The following is a 14,860-nucleotide window of genomic DNA, read 5'->3' as shown; positions in this document are numbered from 1 at the left end:
ATTACGTTCTATAGTTTTTGTTGCTGCTTAATTGGATTTCTGTTTGTTTTACTTCAAGAACAACCAGGAAAAAAATATCTGTGTTGTTTGATCGGATAGATTTACCTGCACTATTGGATCTCACAGTTTATCATAATGAAGAAATACATGAATTAAGTAAATTCTGATCTTAATCTGGGCAAACTCTCTTGAGTGGCTTGAGCAGCTGCACTAGTTACGGGGTTGCTCCTGTCATGGCCTCAAGGGTTTCTTTCTTCAGGCACAGTTGTGAGGCTGGATTGTATTAGTATAAATCAAGGATTAAGCAAAGCGGTTGAGCAACAACATCCTCTGGTCAAGTCCCTTCCAGCCGCCGGGACTGCAGCAGAGGTGGAAGGGGCTGGACCGGAGGGAGTGACAGGCACACAAGGGGGAGGAATCCTCGCTTTCCCCCCTCGCGCTGTCGCGACAGCCGTGCCTATGTCGCTGCGGCCTCTCGCGCGGGCTCAGGCCCGCCGCGGCCTAGCGAAGCCTCACCGTCGTTGCCATGGCAACGCGTCGCTACGACACGCGTGGGGCGGTTGCCATGGCAGCTGGACCGGAAGTGCTCCCCGGTTCCGGCGGGCGCGCGGGGGATGCCGGGAGGGCAGCATGGAGACCCACGAGCTGTTCCGCCGCCTGGGCGCCGGGGCCCGCTTCGACCTGCGGCGCTTCGGGGGCGACGCGCGGCGCTTCGGGGTGAGGGGGCACCGCGGGGAGGCCGCGGGGGGCTCGGGGAACGGCCCCTGTGCGGTTCAGGCTCCGGAGCGCCGCCCCCGCCGCCCGCGGGGGCTGCACATGGAGGCTCAGCCTCGTCCCGCTTCTCCCGCAGGTGGTCAGGGAAAACCGCGGCAGCGTCTCCCTGGAGAGCCTCGACTTCTTCGGGAACAAGGAGGGAGCCCCTCGGGGGTCTGCCGAGGAGGGCTGGGGGCTCACGGGGGCCGGAGAGGAGGTGAAGCAGCAGAAGGATGGAGCAGGGAAAAACGATGGAGAGGCGGCGGGAAAGAGGAAAAGAAAGGCAGAAAGCAGTGAGGGGAAAAGAAAAAAGAAAAAGACGCGAGGTATTTTTATGCACTCACGTGTATCCCGGGCAGAATCATCACGGAGTCCCGGAATGGTTTGGGTGGAAAGGGACCTCAAAGCCCATCCAGTGCCACCCTCTGCCACGGGCAGGGACACCTTCCATCATCCCAAGTTGCTCCAAGCCCTGTCCAGCCTGGCCTTGGACACTTGCAGGGATGGGGCAGCCACAGCTTCTCTGGGCAACCTGTGCCAGGGCCTCCCCACCCTCACAGGGAAGGGTTTTGTCCCAGTATCCCATCTAAACCTACTTTCCTTCAGTTTAGAGCCATTCCCTCATGTCCTATCACTGATGAATACCCTGATGAAGTTCATATTTTTTCCTTGTTTCAGTTTATTTTAATTCTGCAGGTTCTGTAGATCATTTTACCAGAGTAAAAAATGCTTCTGGGTTCCTTGGCTGATCTGGGTCAGAGCTGATCAAATAACTGGGCCAAGATTCAGTGCTGACACTGAAGGAGGATGTGGTTGCCATCCTTTTGGAGTCTTTGTTAATTTTACTGAGAATGAGAGAAAACAGGGTTTGAGATGTTCTTTGTCTCCAAATAACTTTTGTCTGGATTTTACTAATGGAAATATCAATTTGTTTGGAACTTGCAGGAGCTGCATCAATGCCAGAGCTGTCAGAAAACAATGGAATAAAGTGGATGTCCTCTCTGGAAGCAAAACTTGAAAAGGCAAAAGACAAAAAACCTACTGCAGAGAAGCTTGAGCGTTTGAGGAGAGAAAAGGTGGGAGCAGAGAATTCTGATGTAGAAACAGATTCCTGGGGTTCTGTGGCTGTTTTATCTGGAAATTGAGGTTCATTTACTCAGTTAATTCATTTATTTATTTCCTCTTGGGAGGAGGGTGACTGAGTGTGGGGTAAAGAACCAGAAGGTGAATCCAGATTTAGTTTTATGGTGTCGAGGAAAAAAGAAAGAGTTTGTCTTTTGCCTTTTAGATAAATCGCTTCAGGAATCAGCACAGGATCAACATTCAGGGAACAGATCTGCCTGACCCGATTGCCACCTTTGACCAGCTTCAGGAGGAGTACAAGGTGCACCCTAAAATCATGGAGAACATCCGGGCTGCAGGGTTCCATGTCCCCACTCCAATCCAGATGCAGGCGATTCCCGTCATGCTGCACGTAAGTTCTCTGGGACTGTGCTTTGTTTCAGGGATTCTGGCAAAATTTGGGATTGTGGCAGTGTTTGGGGCAGGTTTAGAGGTAAATCAACTGCATCAGAGTTCAGAACTTGGCCATTGCAGCAGTCCTGGAATGTGCATTTCCTGAGGTATTTTGGGTCAGTTTGCACCGTTGGGATTTCTGGGAATGTGATTTTTGTTTCTTTTTTTTTACCCTAGTGAAATACAACCCCCTTGTTTTTCTTACAGGGTCGGGAGCTTCTGGCTTCAGCTCCTACTGGGTCTGGAAAAACACTGGCATTTTGTATCCCTCTCCTAACACATCTGAAACAACCCAGGAACAAAGGATTCAGGGCTGTGATCATATCACCGACCCGAGAACTTGCCAGCCAGGTGTGTGTTGAGGGGAAAGGTCTTGTCAAATTGATGTACTTCAAAGTTTTCACTCAGAATCAGTAAAATAGCAGCTTGGTAAATATTTTTTTTCCTTTATTACCCTCAGATATCAGAAAAAAAGATAATTTAAATGTTTCTTTTAAGTCCTTTGACTTCTGTGGAGTAGGTACATATCTACTATCTGAGTCTAATCTAAATGATTAGATTAGAGGCTGGAGATTCTTTGATCATATTTTAAACTGCCCAATGCTCAGGTGCTCTTAAAACCTCCTTTCCTACTTGAGATTGCTACGAGAGGTTTATCTGTTTGTCCCAAGCACAGAATTTCAAGGAATAGCTTTATATTGAAGTTGTGTTATTAAAATGAAACGAAAAGGACAACATTGGGCAGTTTCTATTCAAATGGCAGAGGGGACTTTTAGGAGCTACATATTGAGACCTGTGAGAACTTTGAAGGGAATAATGCATGTTAGGGAGCTGCATTTTATTATGCTAAGAAAACCAGAGAGCTTTCTCTTAACACTGAAATCAGGGTGATGTTTGAAGCTGTATCTTCAGGATTAGGCTGCCTAGAGAAGCTGTGGCTGCCCCATCCCTGGAAGTGTCCAAGGCCAGGTTGGACAGGGCTTGGAGCAACCTGGGCTAGTGGAAGGTGTCCCTGCCCATGGTCTCGACTATCTTTAGGATCTTCTTCAACACAAATCATTCTATGATTCTGTGATTTTTTTGGTCAGAAAAGCTCTTCAGCTCAGTTTGAAAATCCACCTCTGCTGCCTTTTCAGACCCACCGGGAGCTGGTGAAGCTGGCGGAGGGCACAGGCTTCAGGATACACATGATCCACAAGGCAGCTGAAGCAGCCAAGAAGTTTGGGCCCAAGTCTTCCAAGAAATTTGGTAACTGTTTTAACGACTGAAGTGCTTCTAAAAATGTCAGAAATGTCACTGACCTTTCTCTTTGGGCTGTGTGGTTTTAAGGAGGTGGTTAGTGACACTCAGGGTGTGTGATGTGTTGTGCAATGCTCTGAGAGTGGCAGGGGAGAAATGGGAAGTGAGCCTGACCTGGACTCTGTTAAACTGTACCTCCGGCAGATTGGATTGGAACTGGTGTTTCTCAGGGCCCTGTGAGACTGGTTTATTCGGTGTCTTTTTCAATATTTTGCATTTTTTTCTTTTCTTTTCATAGATATTCTGGTTACTACTCCCAACAGACTCATTTATTTGCTGAAAGAAGATCCTCCAGCAGTAGACTTGAGCAGGTAGGGATAGTCTGTCCCAAATCTGGCTTTGCCACTCAGAAGTGGTGGCTGTACTGAAAAGCAAACCTCCCTGTCCCTAGTGTGGAGTGGCTGGTGGTGGACGAGTCGGACAAGCTGTTTGAGGACGGGAAGTCGGGATTCCGGGACCAGCTGGCCTCCATCTTCCTGGGATGTACCTCCCACCTGGTGAGGAGGGCCCTGTTCAGTGCCACCTTCGCCCACGACGTGGAGGAGTGGTGCAAGCTCAACCTGGACAGCGTTGTCCTCGTGTCTGTTGGGGCAAGGTGGGTGTGCAGGTGGACTTGGACTTCCTCCAGTTCTTTTTTATTTCCTGGGAAATTTTTCTTTGTGTCATCAGCCTGCTCGGTTTTATGGATGTTGTTAGTCACAGTACTGCAGGTTTTGCGTCTCCAGAAAAGAACTGTGTAGGCACACAGATCTTTCTCACATGCTGAATGAGTTGTTCTTTTCCTTTTGCCAGTTGCTTTATCATCAAATAAACGTTAATCTTAGGAGTGTGCACTGGTGAAATAATTTTGTTGTGCAGCATTTCTCATTCACCAGGTAATATTTTACGGATTTTGTATATATTAATATGTAAAAGATGTATTTATTTATACATATATATATATATATATGTAAAAACACTAATGGGAGCACATTTCTGTTGGATTTCTGATTTCAGAAACTCTGCAGCAGAGACAGTAGAACAAGAGCTGCTGTTTGTTGGATCTGAGACAGGAAAGCTAACAGCGATGAGAGAGCTTGTTAAAAAGGTATTTGGAGACTGAGCACGTCCTGCTTCCTGCTGAACTGAGCTGTGTGCTCTGTCAGAAACTCCTAATTTCCCAGCTCAAAGACTTCTCTGGCACGTGTTAAACCACTGGCCAAATCTGTGTCTCAGTTTCTGCAAGGAAAAAGGACTTTTGAACCTGAGATAAACTTACTCTTTTGCAGGGTTTTGCTCCTCCAGTCCTTGTTTTTGTACAGTCTATTGAGAGGGCTAAAGAGCTTTTCCATGAGCTCATTTATGAAGGCATCAATGTGGATGTCATCCATGCAGACAAGACTCAGCAACAGGTAGGAGGATTTAATTACTTTTCAAAAAATGCTTTAGAAAGAAAGGGAAAAGCAAGACTGTTGCAAAGTGACTCCAGGTAACTTTGGCAGCAAAGTCCTGCAGTTTTTTGTTTAGAGGTTTAGTTTTATTCCTTAACATCATGATGACTTTGAGGAAACAAGTTCACCTCCTTTCTCAAATTGCTAATTGGGTTATTTGTTGTTTCCAAATATCTTTTCTGTTCTTTTCCTAGAGGGATAAGGTAGTGCACAGTTTCAGAGCTGGGAAGATCTGGGTGCTCATCTGCTCGGCCTTGCTGGCTCGAGGGATTGACTTCAAAGGAGTGAATATGGTCATCAATTATGACTTACCAACGAGTGCAGTGGAATACATCCACAGGATAGGTGAGGGATTGCTCACTGTCTCTTTTTTCCTGTTTCTCAAATCTTTCATGTAGATGCTCTTGTGCATGAGCAAAACTCACAAAACCAATCCTCTGTGCTGCAGCACAAATTTCTGCATTGCTTGAGCAATTTGTTTCTGGGCTCAACTTTCAATAAAATTGCATTACTTTTTGCCACTCTTCTATGAACCTTAAATATTTAGATGTTTTAGACATACCTGTGCTTTCAAGAGGAAGAATCCTTGGGGATTGGCTGCTTGGTATATGAACATCTGCTCAGTATATGAACACGCATCAGGAGGCTGGGGCTGTGAGGAGGAATAAAGGGAGATGAATTTAAAGTAAAATCTTGCAACATTTGTGTTTGCCAGGTCGTACTGGAAGAGCAGGGCACAGAGGAAAAGCAGTCACTTTCTTTACAGAAGATGATAAACCCTTATTACGGAGGTAAATTGGAAACATGATACAGCAGACGTGGTTTGTGTGGTGTGGTTGTGTCTGGTCCCACACACCTCAATGTACTTCAGACTCACTTGTGTCTTTATTTCTTGCTTTAAAAAAAAAAAACAACAAAACAAAAGACCCAACAACAAAACAGCCAGTTGTCAGGATTGCTGTTTTCCACAGAACATCCTTATCACTTGTCCAAGCCCTGGAGCTGATCTCTTCCCTCCTCTCCTTTCCAGTATAGCCAACGTTATCCAGCGAGCTGGCTGTCCTGTGCCAGACTACATAAAACACTTGCCCAAACTGCAAAGGTATGTTCTTTGAGTAGTTCACCAGTTTTTTAATTAGTGCTCCTTAATAGCTTTTAATAGCTATTAAGTTTCTAAAACTAGAAACATATATATATAAGACTTATATTAAAATAAAGTTTATGTGAATGTCTTCGAGACGATGTAGCTGAACTAATCTTGGTGTAAACAACACTGAAAATATTTTCACACCCATAAATCCCTTTCAGCCAGGAAAAGGTTTTCATTATCTGTTTTATTTAGTTTGGATAATTTTTGCCCTTTAAAGTAATTTAATCCTTCTTCACTAAATGTTGTTCTCAGCAAACAAAAGAAGAAATTCATTAAGAAACCTTTGACAAGAGAATCCATTTGTACAACCCCAAAGTGCTTCTTGAAAAAAGGCAAAAGAAAAATGTAAGTACTTTTTTCTCAAGAGGAGGTAAGAGATGCTGTTTATCCAGAAAAGGCCCAGAAAATTCCTCCAAAATAACAGATAACTTGTTTGGATGAAAAGTCGTAGTGATTTTAGTGATGAAGTTTTAGTGTCAATATCTGTCTACTGAAAATTGGATTTATTACCCACTTAGGAGTGTTGGTGATGAAGGATTTATGTTCAGCTGCACAAACACAATGAAAACCGCTGTGATATACTTCATTTGTTATGTTCAGGTGTCATGGTCTCTGATGTGTTTTTTTTGTAGGAAAACTACAAAGGCAAATATTAAGGAAAAGAAGAAAGTTAAAGAAGACAAACAGGGCAGTAAATTACAGACTGTTTCAGAAAGCTGAATTCAGACTGGTGAGTAGGGGCTGACACCTCTATCTGTGCTGGAGCAGAAGAATGAAGATGACAGCAATGGTGAAGAGAGAAAAATATTTCTTGTTTCCTTCTAGGTGAGGATGGAGGTTTACATGCAAGAAAGTCTCTGCTGCAATGCCAGGGGAGGATTCCTGGATGCTTCTTATAGAAGCTGGAGCGTGTGCTCGTGCAGTGCATGCCTTGTGTTTCTGACAATAGTTCAAAAATAGCATCACTTTGTGTTACTTGCACACAGTTGTGTATTGCTCCTTGGAAATACTGTCAGTTCTGTGTTCAGATCGCCCCTAATATGTTTGTTAGACTTCCAGAAGATTCTGAGGCAGGAAGCTCACAGTGTTTACTGTCAGGTTTGATAAATGCAGCTGTCAGAGACTTCCCTGGACACTTCAGGAAAACCAAACTCACTTCAAAGTAAAACCTTGCTCTTCCTGCTTTTTTCTTCTGTAAAATCATTTTGAAATAACTAATACTCCACATGTCTGTAAACTCAGGTACTTTTGTACTGTTTCATAATTGAGCCTCAAGCCAGAATAAACAGGGTCATAAGATAATACAGAGATTTGCTTGTCTATACAGCCCCAATGGAACAAGTCTGCAGGCAAGAAGGCCCATCTCAGCTGTTTTCTACGTCTTCAGCTGCTCAGTGTGTTCTCAATCCACTTTGGTCGTGTCAGAATCACAAAATTGTTTAGGTTGATGGGACCTTAAAGCCCATCCAGTTCCACCCCCTGCCCTGGGCAGGGACACCTTCCACTATCCCAGGTTGCTCCAAGCCCCGTCCACCCTGGCCTTGGACACTTGCAGGGATGGGGCAGCCCCAGCTTCTCTGGGCAACCTGTGCCAGGGCCTCCCCACCCTCCCAGGGAAGGATTTCTTCCCAATATCCCCTCTCTGCCCTCTGTCAGTGTGAATCCATTCCCCCCTGTAACAAGCCCCCCTCTCAGCCCGGGGGACGCCTCCTCCTTGTCTTCTCTTTTTTTATCTACCTTTTCACAGAAAAGCGGGTGGTTTGGCTGCAGGAAACCGGCATCCCTGAGGTCCCCTCCAGACCATCCCCGAGGGCCGCGTGTAACCGAGGACCCGCGGGGCTGAGGAACCGAGGGGCTGTGGGGCCGAGGCACTGAGGGCTGTGGGGCGGAGAGGCTGTGGGGCCGAGGCACTGAGGGCTGTGGGACGGGGGGGGCTGTGGGACGGAGGCACTGAGGGCTGTGGGACTGAGAGGCTGTGGGACGGAGGGGCTGTGGGTCGGAGAGGCTGTGGGGCCGAGGCACTGAGAGGCTGTGGGACGGAGGGGCTGTGGGTCGGAGAGGCTGTGGGGCCGAGGCACTGAGAGGCTGTGGGACGGAGGGGCTGTGGATCAGAGGCACTGAGGGCTGCGGGACGGAGGGTCGGGGCCCGTGGGCGGTGCTTGTCCGGGCCGGCCCCGGAAGCCGCCGCCGCCGCTCCGGTGACAGACGGCGGGGCCGAGCGCGAAGATGGCGCTGCGGCCCGGGCCCGGCGCGGGGGGCGCCGGCGGGGCGGGCGGCGGAGCGGCCGGGGCCGCCAGGTCGGTGGTGACGGGGGGTGCGAGTGAGGGGCTGTGGAGAGGAGGGGATGAGGGGACACTGAGATGGCGGGAGCTGGGGGGCGATGAGAGGGTGGAGGTGAGGGGGGGACGGCCGGGGTGGGGGGCTCGGGGTGCGGGGGGATGTGGGGGCACGGGGCTCACGGCCCAGGGCGGTGTGGGGGGGTCTCGGGTCTCAGGTCAGGTACGTGAGGTCTCTGCTGAGGTATGTGAGGTCCTGGGCGGGGCGTGGGGGACCCAGGAGGGGTATGTGAGATCCTGGGTGGAGAGCGGTGGTCCCAAGTGGAATACGTGGGCTCCTGGGTGGGGTATATGGGGTCTCAGGTGCGGTATATGGAGTCACAGGTGGAGTGTGCAGGTCCCAGGAGGGGTGTGTGGGGTCCTGGGTGGGATGTAGGGGTCCCAGGTGTGGTGTGGGGAGTGCAGCCACAGTGACTCTACGTTTTGCTGACATTTATTAACATTTTGGGGACCCACTTGATCCTTCAGCATGTCCAGGCTGGGGCAGGTGTGCCCTAATTGCCATTAGGCTCTGCAGCCGCAATCTCAGATATTGGGGCAGGAAGGGATTTGGGGGTTCCCCCAGTGGTGGGTGGGTGGGTGTCAGCAGGGACAGACGTTCTTATTGTCACCGGGAAGGCCTGTGGATGGTACCTGAGTCAGGAGTTCCCTTGTCCCCTCCATCCCACAAAGGGCACCTCGGCAGGAGGAAGGACTGAGGAGAAAGAACCAGTGTCAAAAGATATGTCAGTTGTGTCTCTGGAAAGATTAGGAAGCTGGATTTCACCACCTTTGCAGACTTAGTAATTTTTTTTTAATGTAGGTTCTTGCATGCTATTTATCTCTTGCCCTACTTCTAGGGAGACTGAGGAAATTCTGCATTTGACAGCTAAGTTCACTGAGTTGTCTTGGATATGTGAAGCTCATGGTTTTGTCTGTGTTATTTGGAATGTAAGGAGGGGAGGTCTGCTCTGGGGTGACCTTCATCCATAGGCACAGGTCCGGGGTGTCCCCATCCCCTGTCTGAGCCAGGCTGATGCTCTGCTTTGGGAAGAACCATCCAAGGGTCTGGAATACTGGGGAAGAGAAAAGCTGAGGTGTATGCACCTGCCTGTGCGTGCTGTGGGAAGGATGGGAGGCCGTCTCATGGGGCTTGTTTCCCCACGAATAAATCTGAAATAGTTCTTGCAAGGAGATGAACCTCTTACAGCCACATTGCCTGCTCAGTATTCTTGTAGTAAAATAACAAAAATGTTGTCAGTGGAATATAGGTTCTGCAAAATAAAAGAATTTTAAAAATCATCGTTTCCCATTGTTGGTATTTTGGTTTATTTGAGGATGAAGTCTGGAGGTAGAGGAAAAGTTCTGTTCCCTGTCTGTGTGGGTTCCTTCAATTTTTGTGCATTTCTGCCACTCAAAAATTCTCTGACAGTCTGAGTTGTGTCGATGGAGTTGTGCTGCTTGGGAATTAAGGGGTTTTAAAAATCCGCTTGTAGATGGGAAAATGTTCTGTGTGGTTTGGACCTGTTGTAGTGAAATTTGAGTACAGAAAAGGAGTTGCTTCTCCCCGTGCTCCTGCGTTTTGTCTGAAGCTGCTGGTTGTTTGGTTTGGGATTTTTTGTGGGTTTTAAGCTCCATATTTAAAATACTCATCTAATAGGAGTTTACAGGTTTATATCACTACTTTAAGAGGTCTGTTGTAGGGTGATGGCTTTGTTTTCCTTCTGTTTATTACATTTGTGCAGGGTATCACATCCAGTCCTCACTCCCAAGTCAGTCTGGGGACAGAGCCTTCGCTGGCTCCCTCAGCGATGAGAACCAGCTGCTTTACCTGGTGGCTCTGGGCACTTTTGCATCTCCAAAGAGGAGTTCATTAATACATTCCTGTTGCTTGGATGGGGTTTAATGGACCTGCAGGTGTGGCTGCTGTTGGCAGTTGCACAGCTGAATCCTGGAGTGAGATCCATGCTGGATCCCAGCAGCAGGTACAGAGCTGTGCTGCTGGAGCTTGCTTTGCTGCTTTGAACTAGCTCCTCTTCCACTGCCCTCTAATTAGCTGAGGGCTTTTTTGTTGATTGTTTCTTTTTTTTTTTTTTTAAACAGAGACTTATAAATAAACCAGGAGCTCTGTGGAAAGGGATAAATATTTAATAGTTTGGCCTTTATTTGCTCCAGCAAGCAGTGGTACCTTGCTAGGCTTGTTCAGTTTACATTAGGTTTGCTGATTTGGAAGAATTCTTGTTGACCAGGTTCTCCAGCAAGAAGGGAAAACCTTAATTCCCCAACAAGAAGGGAAAACCTGAATTCCCCAACAAGAAAGGAAAACCTGAAGCTTAGAACGCTTCTTCATACTTGTGAGCTTTTCAAAAATGACTTCTAATATTTTATCATTCTGACTAAACTAAGAGTGGTGTAGTTTAAGGTGCCTAAAATTGCAGATCTGTCTTATGACAGAAGCTCTGCACATCTCAGCTTGTTTATGGGGCTGTATTGCCAAGGAGGCACTTTGTACTGACCCTGAACACGGGCAAAATCCAGCTACTTCACCAACTCCAGCCTCTGAGTGGAGAAAACAGCCCCCAGGTTCAGTGATGGGCCCCTCTGTGGTGTTCAGCTGTTTGTCTTCGTGCTGTTGATGTTGTGTGCCAAGCAGGGGATCACAGTGACCACTGGTCAGTGGAACAGACCTTGGGTGTGGTGTGAACTGAGCCCTGCTCGTGTTTGGGGCTGAGGTAACCTGAGTCTACGTGGTGCTGCAGGGGGAGAACCCCAAAGTGGTGGGGGTTGGGGATGGCAGGACTGGACCCCTTGGAAAGCACAGGGGTGTGTGTTAGTTGTGGAAGGAGAAATCAGCACAGGGTGGTCAGGGCTGAAGAAACAGCTTCAGGATGAAGATGATCCTGGTAAGAGGACGAAGTGAAGAGTGAATGGGTTGTCTTGGTGACCGTGTGACCTGCTGTCTGTACAGTGGGGAGCTGCAATCTGCTCCTGGATAAATGCATAATTAAAATTCCCTATTTTATCTTAGTGCTCATATTACACAGGTCTTTTATATTTATAAACCAGGTTGGCTTTCAGAACTTCTGCAGCCATTTCTGATGGCATTTTCTCCTGTACTCTTAGGCAGTTCCTTTCACATCCACCCTCAGAAATGAACATTGAATATCTATAAGTGTGTTTCTTTTCCATGGTACTTTGAAGTAATAACTGCCTGGGACACTAAGTGAGGTTCTTGTTTGGGAAATTGCTGCTGACGTGGGTTTCTGCGAGTTGCTTGCAAATGAGAATTTTAAACCAGATCTTTTTGCTGTTTGGCAGCTGTTTTGAAAGCGAGGGATAGCAGTTTCCATTAGGATTTCAGTTGAAATCTTAATGGTTCTTCCTCCAGGTGCACTCGACCCTCGATACGTGAATGAGTATTTTCTCCAAGGTGCTGTTTTTGTTGTAATTAGATAACTGAGAAAACAGAAACTCCAGTATGTTGTGATACTTGGTGTAAAGGTAGAAGTAATGGGTTCCATGGGTGGTTTCTCTCCTGAAAACTATTCCCAGGCAGCTGAGAACTGTTGTCTGGTGCAGTCAGTGGTCCTGCTGAGTCAGACTCTTGCAAAGGGAGATGCTTATTCATCCTGCCTTAGCCTACACCAGCAAACTGACCTGTTCCCAACCTGCGTGGGTGCCGAAACTCCTGGGGGGGTTGTTGATGAGTCAAAGCCCTTCCAGTGCTGCTGGGTGGATAAGATCTATTTTTCTTGGCTTCCCAGCCTGAGGCAGCACTGACGGTGCTGGTGGGACCCTCCAGAGCTTTGGGGGATCCCAGCGAGGGAGGACTTCTGCCCAGTGGAGGGGTTGGGTTCTGTGAGACCTGCAGGAGCAGGGCAAAGTGCTGCCCAGACCTTGGGAGGCTCCTGGGGATGGTGCTGACGTGCAAATCGAGGTGGATTTTTAGTCATCTATATTTGCACTAAAATGACACTTTAACACGCTCTTGTTTTCCTCCCCCAGCTTCATGTTTCCTGTCGCAGGTGGTTTGGGCCCCCCTCAAGGTACGTATCAACTTCACACTTTGAGCACTGAGTTTTTACTTTGTTTAGATACATCTAACAGCTTAAAGCAGTTCTGCAGGGATGCTCAGAAGTGTGATTATTAATTGAACTCCTGGTCAATCCAAGCTGTTTTTCCCCTTGAATTCAGCTCTGGTAAGCTGACTGTCTGTTGATAAAACTTCCTGTGTGTCATCAGAATCTAGATTAAAGGTCTAGGAAAACTACACCTCCCCTCTTAACCTGAATTTGCCTTTAAGATTTTTTTATGTTATTTTGAGCGTGGTATTTCACCTCTTTCTGCTCCGTCTCCCAGCTGTGTATACCCATATTGTGTGGGTGTTGCAAGACCTGGTAAATATTTACAAAGCACAGCAAGACCCTGGGACAAGAGTCACAACCTGTGTGGAAAGTATTAATACAATAGGAGAGCCTCAGCCTTAAATTACCTTTGTTCTCATTCCTGATGCACTCTGTTTGTTTAATTAGCGGAAAATACAGAGAGAACTTGTGGGGAAGACAGAGAGTTTTCATGTAAAATTCTCAGGGACTGATTTATGGATTATTCCTGCCTGTGTCACTCCCTCCTGGAGTGCTTTTGCGTGTGATGTTCAGTTGTGCACAGTTATAATTATCTCATGGTGTGCTGGTAACAAATGTGTGTTGTCTCCCAAGATAGGAAAATACTGAACCATAATCCACTTGGCTTTATTCCGTGAATTAATGTATGCCAGCTTGATTTGTCCAATTTTGCAGAATTTTAGCTTTTACTGACAAATACTGTTACCATTCTAATATATGTGGTGGGCTAATTAACCTGCAGTGGACTAATTAACCTGCAGACAAGTTATCCAGCCGGGTCAGAGTGTGAAGTTGCCTTGTGCAAGGGTGATTTTATTTCCCAAGATTTATCTTCAAAAGCTGCCAGTTTGTAAATTTTCCCTTTCAAGAGAAATGGGAATTATCAGCACCAGTCAACCTGGTTAATTAAATCTCGTTAATTGGAAATGACCCTTCCAAAAATCACATGGGAAGAAGCCCACAGAGAATCCTTAGGATGGTGGGAGAATTCATCAGCTTAGTTACTGTGAAAGCCCTGTAATATTTTTCTCTGCAGACTGACCAGTATCTAAACTAAGGAAATTCTCTGGCTGCCTGCAGTGTAGTAAATTGTATTCTTTTTATTTTTAAGCAGTCCAGCAAGACTCAGAGCTTTTTCCTTTACTTTGCTGGTCTAGTAAACAAAAAAAAAACAAAAACATATTAGGGAGGTAGGGAAGGGGTGAGGGGAAAGCTTTAACACTGACTGGACTCTCACCTTGTTTAATGTTTCATTACAGGGATGATTCCTATGCAACAGCAAGGATTTCCAATGGTTCCTGTCATGCAGACCAATATGCCAGGGATGATGGGAATGAATTATGGTTCTCAGATGCCTCCTGGACCCATGACCATGCAGGTGCCTGGCAATGAAATGTGGACTGAAATCAGTCACAGACTGGTTTGAGCTGGAAGGGACCTTAAAGATCATCCTGTTATCCCCCCTGCCATGGGCAGGGACACCTTCCCCTAGCCCAGGTTGCTCCAAGCCCTGTCCAACCTGGCCTTGGACACTTCAGGGATGAGGCAGCCACAGCTGCTCTGGGCAACTTGTGCCAGAGCCTCCCCACCCTCACAGGGAAGGATTTGTTCCTAATATCCCATTCAAACCTACTCTCTGTCAGTTTAAGGCCAGTTCCCCCTTGTCCTGTCACCACATGCCCTTGTGAAAAGTCCCTCTCCAAAAAAAATGGGATGCCTTGGTGCTTGGCTGAGGGGTGGCAGCTGGTCCTCTCCCAGCTGCAGTGGGGGTAAGGGTTGGAACTTGGCTGGAAACTGAAGCCTGGGTGTTAGTGTGTCGTGGGACATCCTATTCTGTAGTATTCCCTTTGAATCTATTTCTGACAAGTTAGAGATTTCTCCAGGTTTCCTTGGGATCTGCACAGAGAGTGGGGGAGTTTGGCACACATTACTCACTGTTGTAGAGTGGAGAGAGATGAGGGTGTAGTGCAAGGACAGCATCATAGTATTTAAGGTAACTGGGAGGTTTCAGCCCACTCAAAGATGTCAGAATCTGAACTTTGATGTCAGTGTATGTGTTGTGACACCCAAGTGTGATCAGAGAAGCCTGGTCTGAGCAGGGAAGGAAACAAAAGCATCAGCAATGTGTTGAAAAGCTCCCAGATGCCACCTACACCCAGGTGGGGTTAGTAATGGTAGGGAATTGTTCAGTAACCAGTATTCAAACCTCCCACAGAGGATCTCTCCTGTCTTTTTAATTTTCCTTCGTGCTTTTTCTTCTCTTCTCTGGTTTGA

At 47.2% G+C, this 14,860-nt stretch overlaps 2 protein-coding genes across 7 annotated transcripts in view; both read left to right on the top strand.

Moving 5' to 3' along the window:
• Positions 1–594: 594 nt before the first annotated feature.
• On the top strand, positions 595–7,451 carry DDX52 (DExD-box helicase 52). The gene is made up of 15 exons (XM_032707782.1): positions 595–717; positions 851–1,079; positions 1,699–1,829; positions 2,042–2,227; positions 2,476–2,619; positions 3,405–3,516; positions 3,806–3,878; positions 3,959–4,162; positions 4,564–4,654; positions 4,836–4,958; positions 5,192–5,342; positions 5,713–5,788; positions 6,028–6,099; positions 6,400–6,492; positions 6,780–7,451. The coding sequence occupies exons 1-15, from the start codon at positions 631–633 to the stop codon at positions 6,865–6,867; spliced, it is 1,860 nt and encodes a 619-aa protein (XP_032563673.1). The 5' UTR covers positions 595–630; the 3' UTR covers positions 6,868–7,451.
• Positions 7,452–8,373: 922 nt separating this feature from the next.
• The window catches only part of SYNRG (synergin gamma), a 40,409-nt gene continuing 33,922 nt past the window's right edge, over positions 8,374–14,860 (top strand). For all 6 annotated transcript variants that reach the window (XM_032707162.1, XM_032707160.1, XM_032707159.1 and 3 more), the window contains exons 1-3: positions 8,374–8,444; positions 12,468–12,508; positions 13,846–13,964. In XM_032707162.1, coding sequence (XP_032563053.1) covers positions 8,374–8,444; positions 12,468–12,508; positions 13,846–13,964 — 231 coding nt within the window. The remainder of the gene's footprint in view (positions 8,445–12,467; positions 12,509–13,845; positions 13,965–14,860) is intronic.

Source organism: Chiroxiphia lanceolata, chromosome 20 (genome assembly GCF_009829145.1).
Source record: "Chiroxiphia lanceolata isolate bChiLan1 chromosome 20, bChiLan1.pri, whole genome shotgun sequence".
Taxonomy (NCBI): Eukaryota; Metazoa; Chordata; class Aves; order Passeriformes; family Pipridae; genus Chiroxiphia; species Chiroxiphia lanceolata.
The sequence above is the reverse complement of the archived record's forward strand: the minus strand, read 5'-3'. Positions and strand labels throughout refer to the sequence as shown.